This window comes from Carassius carassius, chromosome 20, assembly GCF_963082965.1.
Source record: "Carassius carassius chromosome 20, fCarCar2.1, whole genome shotgun sequence".
NCBI lineage: Eukaryota > Metazoa > Chordata > Actinopteri > Cypriniformes > Cyprinidae > Carassius > Carassius carassius.
The window spans coordinates 29,121,606-29,131,777 of NC_081774.1; the positions used below are offsets into that span (position 1 = coordinate 29,121,606).

Below are 10,172 nucleotides of genomic sequence, written 5' to 3' on the forward strand. Positions count from 1 at the left end.
TCCCGTTTTCAGTCTGTGTGTTGGCTGGTGACACGTAAAACTTGATGCTTTGGCTTCTTATGGAACTATTTACATTGGCCGAGAAGAAATATACAAACTAACTGACCAATTTCTTTTAAAGACATATGTTTGGGCTTGTGTTAGACAGGACAGTAGGAGGAGAGGAGAAAGAACTGTACCATGTCAGAAGTTACTTGATATAAATTACTTTTTTTATGTTTTTAATTTTAAAGAAAGGCTTTAGAGGAGCTTGTATCTGAGGACATCATTAAGTGTGTTTACGTGCAATGTAAAACATTGATAGTAATCAAAAAAGTGTTTTTAAAAATTGAGCAACACAAGAAAATGTGTTTTGTATGAGATGTGAAATTATATTGTTTTATCCTACAACCCGAATTCCGGAAAAGTTGGGACGTTTTTTAAATTTTAATAAAATGAAAACTAAAGGAATTTCAAATCACATGAGCCAATATTTTATTCACAATAGAACATAGATAACATAGCAAATGTTTAAACTGAGAAATTTTACACTTTTATCCACTTAATTAGCTCATTTAAAATTTAATGCCTGCTACAGGTCTCAAAAAAGTTGGCACGGGGGCAACAAATGGTTAAAAAAGCAAGCAGTTTTGAAAAGATTCAGCTGGGAGAACATCTAGTGATTAATTAAGTTAATTGATATCAGGTCTGTAACATGATAAGCTATAAAAGCTTTGTCTTAGAGAAGCAGAGTCTCTCAGAAGTAAAGATGGGCAGAGGCTCTCCAATCTGTGAAAGACTGCGTAAAAAAATTGTGGAAAACTTTAAAAACAATGTTCCTCAACGTCAAATTGCAAAGGCTTTGCAAATCTCATCATCTACAGTGCATAACATCATCAAAAGATTCAGAGAAACTGGAGAAATCTCTGTGCGTAAGGGACAAGGCCGGAGACCTTTATTGGATGCCCGTGGTCTTCGGGCTCTCAGACGACACTGCATCACTCATCGGCATGATTGTGTCAATGACATTACTAAATGGGCCCAGGAATACTTTCAGAAACCACTGTCGGTAAACACAATCCGCCGTGCCATCAGCAGATGCCAACTAAAGCTCTATCATGCAAAAAGGAAGCCATATGTGAACATGGTCCAGAAGCGCCGTCGTGTCCTGTGGGCCAAGGCTCATTTAAAATGGACTATTTCAAAGTGGAATAGAGTTTTATGGTCAGACGAGTCCAAATTTGACATTCTTGTTGGAAATCACGGACGCCGTGTCCTCCGGGCTAAAGAGGAGGGAGACCTTCCAGCATGTTATCAGCGTTCAGTTCAAAAGCCAGCATCTCTGATGGTATGGGGGTGCATAAGTGCATACGGTATGGGCAGCTTGCATGTTTTGGAAGGCTCTGTGAATGCTGAAAGGTATATAAAGGTTTTAGAGCAACATATGCTTCCCTCCAAACAACGTCTATTTCAGGGAAGGCCTTGTTTATTTCAGCAGGACAATGCAAAACCACATACTGCAGCTATAACAACAGCATGGCTTCGTCGTAGAAGAGTCCGGGTGCTAACCTGGCCTGCCTGCAGTCCAGATCTTTCACCTATAGAGAACATTTGGCGCATCATTAAACGAAAAATACGTCAAAGACGACCACGAACTCTTCAGCAGCTGGAAATCTATATAAGGCAAGAATGGGACCAAATTCCAACAGCAAAACTCCAGCAACTCATAGCCTCAATGCCCAGACGTCTTCAAACTGTTTTGAAAAGAAAAGGAGATGCTACACCATGGTAAACATGCCCCGTCCCAACTATTTTGAGACCTGTAGCAGAAATCAAAATTGAAATGAGCTCATTTTGTGCATAAAATTGTAAACTTTCTCACTTTAAACATTTGCCATGTTATCTATGTTCTATTGTGAATAAAATATTGGCTCATGTGATTTGAAAGTCTTTTAGTTTTCATTTTATTAAAATTTAAAAAACGTCCCAACTTTTCCGGAATTCGGGTTGTATTTTGATGTCAAAATTTAAAGAAGTTTTTTTGTGCACTCATACTACTGTTAAAATCTATAAATAAATATATAACTGTTAAAAAAATTATACTTTTATTCAGCAAGAATGCATTAAACAAATCAAAAGTGACAGCAAAGACATCTGTGTTGGTACAAAACATTCCTATTGAAAAATGCTGTTCTTTTGAACTTTCCCATCAAAGAATCGTGGGGAAAAAATAACAGTTTCCACAAAATATGAAGCTGCTCAAGAGTTTTCATCACTGATAATAATAAATGTTTCTTGAGCATCAAATCAGCATATTAGAATGATTTCTGAAGGATCATGTGACAGTCTGGAGTAAAGATGCTAAAAATTCAGGAATTAATAACATTTTAATATATATTTACATGGAAAGCAATTATTTCAGTTACACTTTATTTATGGTGTCCTTGTTGCAGAACCTGATTTTACCAAGTGAGACATGTTCCTGGGACAACATCTTTGTTGACCCTGGAACAACATTGTGATTAACCAATCAGATTTGAAGAATGCAAGATTTTGTGAAGTTTACGCTTACAATCACTGTTAGGTGCTTGTACATCAGTGTCATTCTTCTATCATTTCCTCTGATTTTAAGGATCACTCATGGTTAAGGTTAGGTTTAGGTGTAGGGATATGGTCAAGAATACATTTTTTGAGTAAAATGTTGTTCCAGGGTCAACAAAATATGTTGACCTAGGAACACATCTAACTCAGCAATATCAGGACGTTCGTCCTTGTTACACATGTACTTAGTATTATAATAACAATAAATGATGCATAATTACATGCAAGACAAACCCTTATCCTAACCCTGCCCATATAGTAAGTACATGTAGTTAATTAGTACTTAAATGTAGAATTACGCTGAAACAAGAACACAATTTTTGTCAGATTATATTTTCATTTTACTGTATTCTTAATCAAATAAATGCAGCCTTGATGAGCTTTAGAGATTTCGCTAAAAACATTTATAAACTGTACCAACCCCAAACTTTTGAATGGAGGTGTATGCATTGTGTTTGTATATATCTGTGTGTACTGTATATTGGCTTTTTTGCAGTATCTCTGAATATTAATATGATTACATGAGCACTCATTAATGTAACTGTATAAACCGCATTGAATACTTTAACAGCGAAACTATGAATGATAGTATTTGAATAAAATAACTACAGAGTGTGTGGCAGCCCACGAGAGTTGAATTTGACAGAAAACGAGACAGAATTAGAGGCAGAAAAAGAGGCAGAAACAACGCTACGTAATGTGACCTTACTCATTGAGAGCTGACGATGGTCTTTTTGACACACCACCTCACGGAACATTTCTCTGAAGCGTGAAGACATGAGGTTATACAGGATGGGGTTGACCACTGAGCTCAAGTAGAAGAAGACACCAGAAAGAAGATGCACATACTCAAAGACATGGTGGTTCTCTGCAGTCCAGTCATCAATGTAGCTCCACATGACACGATCGATGTGAAACGGGGCCCAGCAGATCCCAAACACAATCACCAATGCACCTGTCCAATACACAGCAAGTGTGTTAGAAATGACATATTAAAGTAAATGTGTACAATAAATTCAGTTCAACACCAACTAACAATAATAAACAAAACAAATGTTATCTTTTAATAATATTATATTAATTAGTTGTTTTCAAAGATAAGTGGATCATGTTCATAGATAAAGAGATTAACATTTAGGAGACTGAACCTGATACATTCACTAAAAATCACCAAAACACAGGTTATGTATTCACTCTCAGGCCATCCAAGATGTAGATGAGCTTGTTTCTTCATGTAATCAGACCTGGAGAAATTTAGTGTTACATCACTTGCTCACCAACGAATGCTCTGCAGTGAATGAGTGCCGTCAGAATGAGAGTCCAAACAGCTGATAAAAACATCACAATAATCCACAAGTAATCCACACCACTCCAGTCCATCAATTAACATCCTGTGAAATGAAAATATGTGTGTGTGTTTGTAAGAAATAAATCCATCATTAAGGCATTTTGACTTAAACCATTGCTTCTGGCCAAAATGTAACCTCCGGTGAAAAAGTCCATCCCCTGTTTTCTCTTACATTAAAATCCACCAACATATTTGCTTAGAACCGTTTTGGACTATTTTTGCATATTTCTCTGCTGATTTAGATGAGACGACTTTTAAGCCACATTATGGACAGCAGACTTTAAAGTTTGAAGTTAAAACATCTTGATGAGGAATTTATTTCGTACAAACACACAGCTTTTCACAAGACGTTAATTGAAGAACTGGAGTGCTGTGGATTATTGTGATGTTTTCATCAGCTGTTTGACTCTCATTCTGACGGCACCCATTCACTGCAGGGGATCCATTGATGAGCAAGTGATGTAATGCTACATTTCTCCAAATTTGTTTGGATGAGAAACAAACTCATCTGCATTAAATGGCCTAAGGGTGAGTACATTTTCAGCAAAAAAGTCATTTTGGGGAACTATTCCTTTAACAGTCATTGCAAAAATAGGCTATGAAAAGTAAAGTTAGTTCTGAGAAAAGCTCTAACATCATTTGTTTGCAGATGACACTATGTGTTATCTAATGCAATGACATTCACACATTTTAAGTGTCCAGATCTATTAAACAAACTGTTACTCCTGGCACACATCTGCACTACTGACAGTGTTTATGAACTTGAGAATACATGACCAGATCTGAAGTATTTTGTTTGTATCTCAGTATCAAAGTACATGTTGAAATCAGTTGAAGAAGGCCACACAGCGTAGTGCTGACCAGTTATTACAATAAGCCAGATGCAGATGCAGACGCTATTACTAAATCAGATCCCCTTTGTATTTATAATAACATGTTATGTGGCTGATAAAGCACAGATTAGTATTTTCAGGACAGATGCTAAAAGCTCACGCATAGGACAACAATGTGTCATAGTGACAAATCTGACTCTTTATTTCTTATTCTAGCATAAAATTAAGAAAAGAAAACTTGAATTTTTCAGCTCTGAATAATGAACATTGGAAGACTGTTATTAATGTTCATCCAAACGGCTCATAATGAATCCTGAGTTGCTAGGTTTTGTGATTTCACAATGTGCATTTCTAAACCTTGGGTTAACATTCTTTTTTAATATTTACAAGATTAATAGCATCGACTAGATAAGTATGAGAAGCATGCAATATTTTGCTTATTCATCTGTGGAAATATTGCAACATAAGTCTACTTCAGTTGTTTTAAAGGAATAGTTCACCTAGACCAGTGGTCTCCAACATGGTGCCCGCGGGCACCTGGTAGCCCGCGTGGAGTCTCTGAGTCGCCCGTCGAGCACGTTCTATAAATAGCCTGAATTGTAATCTTTCTTTTTTTTTTTATGATAATGGCATAAAATGAGAAAATAACTATTGGTGACATTTTATATACCATTAAAACATAATAAAATAATTCAATAATTTAAAATATTTAGAATCTGCACGTCTCTCTCTCTCTCTCTCTCTCTCGCTCTTCGTCTTGCGCGCGCGCACCTCTCTTGTTCTCTCTGCGTATCGCGCGGCAGAGGAGCAGCGTTTTAATTTAGTTAAACACAGATATTATGTTGCTTTTCTAATTTTACATGCAAGTATGTAAAGTATATCATTCAGTCACTATTTCATATTTATGCCGTTGTTCTTTCTCCCTTTCCCCCCGTGATTTTGTCTATATCGCGAATATAAGACGACCCCCCATTTTTTAGGACAAAAAAACTTGTCTTATATTCGGGTATATACGGTAATTATATATTCAATTGTCATAATATTTAACAATATTACTGTTTGTTGTTGTATTTTTCAAAACTTGAAACTTTGTGTGTGTGTGTGTGTGTGTGTGTGTGTGTGTGTGTGTGCGTGTGTGTGTGCCTGTATCAAACAAGTAGCCCTCAAGACTATTTTATCCCTTCAGGGAGCCCTCGCTCACAAAAAGGTTGGAGACCCCTGACCTAGACATTTAAATGGGTCACAAAATTTAAGAAGCAATTTATTTCTTATGTTATTATGTTGACAAACCTGATATTATGCATCTTGTCACGCCATACTGATGAACCCAAATTCAAAACTATAAAACGTTCCTCAACCCAGTGTTAAAAGTGGCATTAATGTCAACATGAAGATAAAATGGACCCTTTTTACTTTCTTAATACATATTTGTGATCTTATTATGCAAATGACTCCAAAATAAAACAATTTTGTCTGATAACACTTTAAATTAGGGAACATTCACTCTTAAATAGCATATTACAGGCTGTTTATTAGTACTATAAAGCACATGTTTATGTCTTATTCTGCATTTTTTATTCCTCAACCTTATACCTTAACATAACTACTACAACATCTACCTTACGTCATATCAATAAGCAGCAAATTATGTCTGTTTACACTTGGAAATATAAAAAGAAAATGGGTTGTGAATGTTCTTTTATGTTGCCTCTGAATGATTAGTTCATCCAATAATGAAAGTTTGCTGAAAATGTATTGACTCTCAGGCCATTCAAGATGTAGATGAGTTTGTTTCTTCATGAGATCAGATTTGGAGAGATATAGCATACCATCACCTGCTCATCAATGAATCATCTGCAGTGAATGGGTGCCATCAGAATAAGAGTCCAAACAGCTGATAAAAACATTGCAACAATCCACAATAAATCCAAAGCACTCCAGTCCATCATTAAGTTCTTATTAACTTCAAACTGTTGCCTCTGGGTTAAATAAGAGTCAATTACCCGTAATATTATTATCTCAACTCATCTGAATCAGTAGAGAAATATACAAAGATCAACCACCATTTACAAGTGCAAACAGTCCAGCTCTATGCACAAATATGTTGGTGGATTTTTTTTGCTGTGAGAGAAAACAGGGAATGGAATTTTCCACTTGAGGAAGCTATATTGTGTATTCTGAGCTTATATTTCAAACATCCTAATTATTGATTTGTTTCTCATATATAAACAGCTTTTATGACTGGAGTGGTGTGAATTACTTATGGATTATGGTGATGTTTTTATCAATTGTTTGGACTCTCATTCTGAAGGCACCCATTCACTGCAGGGGATCCACTGCTGAGCAAGCCATGTAATGCTACATTTTTTCACATCTTTTTGAAAGAATAAACAAATTCACCTATATTTTTATTTAACTATTACTAGCAACCAACGGAAGGTGTGGCAGGGGAAACGGCACTCACAGAGCATTTTTGTGACTTGCCGATGACGTGCCCTCTGATTTACCCCATCCTGATTGAGCCCGATCTTTGAATCAAAACAGTCCCGTTCTCGATGCAGCTGCAGGCCGATCAGCACATACAACACAGTGATGGTCAGCATCGGCAGGAGGAAGAAGAGCAGTGCCGTCACCTGCACCAGCAAGTTGTAGATCCACCTATCGTGCACTACTGTACACACCCCCGAATCAGGGAAAGTGAGTCCAAAACGGGGATTTAATGTCTCCACACCATGCAGACTAGTATTGGGCAAGGCACACATCAGCGAGATGGCCCAGAGCAAGAGGATAACGCGCTTGGCATGAGCGTGCGTCGCCATGTGTTTGGCCTGCAGAGGATGCACCACCGCTCTGTAGCGCTCAACGCTCAAGGCGGTCACGTTTAGCACTGATGCAAAGCAGACCGTCTCGAACAGGCAGGTTTTGAAGTAGCAGCCAGCGACGCCAAACAGAAAGGGATAGTTGCTCCAGAGTTCATAAAGCTCCAGCGGTAGACCCAGCAGCAGCACGAGGAGGTCAGAAATGGCCAAGCTGAACAGGTAGTAGTTTGTGGTTGTGCGCATCACACGGTGACGGGCGATGACTATACAAGTCAGGCTGTTGCCCAGCACGCCGACTACAAAGATGAGCAGGTAGGTGACGCACATGGGCAGGAAGAAGGGTGAACGGCAAGGGCCCAGGTACTTCTCCAGGTAAGCGCTGCGGCTCAGACAGAGGTCTGACTGACTCCAGGTTCTGTTGTGACACTCGTCCTCTCTGGTGGAGCACCATGACGCATTCACAGCAGCGTACAGTGAGTCTGGCGACGAGCAGTTGTCCTGGATCATTGAGTCTCATGAGGAAATTACCTGCAGAGGTTACAGCAAAAACAGGCAGGGTCAATAAAAAGCCTGCATTTACGTGACCAAAGATACAGTTGAATGAGGAGGCAAGGAACGCAGAGACGATGGAGTGTAAAGAGTAACAGTCTTTATTTATCCATACAGGGGTAACAGGGCAGGCAAGAACACATAGGTTAGAATACACCGAACAAAGGAACCAAGGCACAGACAACACTTTTAAAACAGAACTAAACGAGGGTAATTAGCAAGACACACCTGAACCAAATTAACGTAATCAAATAAGGGAGAAACTGGCTCACTGGGAGCACATGGGAAAAAAAAACAACAAAACAGGAACACCAGTCTGATATTACCTCCCCCTCCTGGAAGGCATGTCCTCACGCCACTTAACTTCCAGAGGGGAGGGGGCACCGGTTCCGGTTCCATGAACCATGGCGGAGCAGGTAGTTCGGGGTACCATGGCGGGATGGTCTCTGTGGCCTTGGTCTCAGAACTCAGCCTGGCCCTTACAGACGGAGATGTATAGTCCCCCCAAAAATTTTTCTTGGGACGACTCTGGATTCCCTGGCTAGGGGCTGGCTCTGGGCTGGGCTCAGAAGCCCACTCCATGCTGCATTCTGGAACACAAGCCCTCTCTGGGCTGGACATGGAAACAGGAGCCCTCTCTGGGCTAGATACAAAAATAGGAGATGAAGGAGGGCTGGACAAGACCAGTGGAGATAAAGGAGATGAAGGAGACGAAGGGAATGAAGGAGAGCTAGATGTCTTGTTGAGCTCTGTGGACAGACTGGGATTCCTGCTGAGCTCTGGAGAGCATTCTGGAGCGGACTCTGGAGCCCTCTTTCGACTCGGTCAAGGGACAGTGCCAATAGTCTTTTCCTCCTCATTCTCCTCTTTTGGGCTGAAGTGAAGGAGAATCGTTTCCTCATCCAGACCCAAATGAAAACTAGCAAAGAGTGAAGCATCATGTCAGCTCACACCTTTCCAAAGGCCTAGCACCCTGCCGCAGGCTCCACAGCTGGTCTTCAGCCAGGTTCATCTTTGTTGTTGAGGTGTTCTGTCACAATGCTCCCGAGGAGGCGAGGAACGCAGAGACGATGGAGTGTAAAGAGTAACACAGGGATAACACAGGGCAAGCAGAAACACACACAGAGCAACATAGTATAGACTACAACAGACAAAGAAACCAAGGCACAGACAACACTTTAAATACAGAACCAAACGAGGGTAATTAACAAGACACAACTGAACCAACAGCACAACAAAACAGGAACACCATTCTGGCAAAAACAGATACACTGTGTGAAATATTAGTAACAATTGAAGAAAAAATTTCAAATGTAATTTATTCCTGTGATCAAAGCTGAATTTTCAGCATCATTACTGCAGTCTTCAGTGTCACGTGATCCTTTAGAAAGTTTGGGGTAAAAAAGAACGAAAAAAAAAAGAGAAAGAAATTAATACTTTGATTAATACGTTTGAATATAATTATAGTTTTAATAAACTACGTTTTAAAACAAATTCAAATAGTAAACATTTATTTTACATAAAAATATAATAATTAATAATGATATTTTAATTTGTATTACAGTTTTTTTATATTTTAATGAAATTTAACTGAAATGAAAAAATGAAAAAAAAAACTTAACGGTAATAAACTTCCGAATAGACATATATATTCATAATTTTTGTATATATTAATATATATAATTAACACTAAATGATAATATAATACATACATTTCTAATGATGTAAGTTAAGTGAAGTTTATAAAGACATTGTGTCAGATGTGAACACTATTGCTACACCATGAGCCATAGTTTCGGCCAGTGTATATTCTGAACAGTAACATGTAGGTCACTTGTATACTTTTCAGTTAAAAGTAGAGTAAACAGACCCAAACCAAATTGAATAAACATATTCATTTAAGGTATGAGATGTTTAATATGTGGTGCTCAGCCCTGCTTCTGGAGATCTAACTGCCTGAAGACTTGAGATCCTGTTCTTTTGTTCTGGAGTGGCTACATTAAGATGCAAATAAACACCAGAATAGCATGTTTGTTTTTGTGG

At 38.5% G+C, this 10,172-nt stretch overlaps 1 protein-coding gene across 1 annotated transcript; it reads right to left on the bottom strand.

Moving 5' to 3' along the window:
- Positions 1-3,091: 3,091 nt before the first annotated feature.
- LOC132095886 (neuromedin-U receptor 1-like) lies at positions 3,092-8,105 on the bottom strand. The gene is made up of 2 exons (XM_059500979.1): positions 7,226-8,105; positions 3,092-3,535 (listed from the first exon to the last, which is right to left on the bottom strand). The coding sequence occupies exons 1-2, from the start codon at positions 8,085-8,087 to the stop codon at positions 3,186-3,188; spliced, it is 1,212 nt and encodes a 403-aa protein (XP_059356962.1). The 5' UTR covers positions 8,088-8,105; the 3' UTR covers positions 3,092-3,185.
- Between the last annotated feature and the right edge of the window lie 2,067 nt (positions 8,106-10,172).

Bases quoted from the DNA above. Each gene is read 5' to 3' on its own strand.
- LOC132095886 (XM_059500979.1), bottom strand. From the start codon at position 8,087: ATGATCCAGGACAACTGCTCGTCGCCAGACTCACTGTACGCTGCTGTG. The intron at 3,536-7,225 runs GTGAGTGCCGTT...TGTATTGGACAG, and splicing joins GCAAGTCACAAAAATGCTCT to GTGCATTGGTGATTGTGTTT.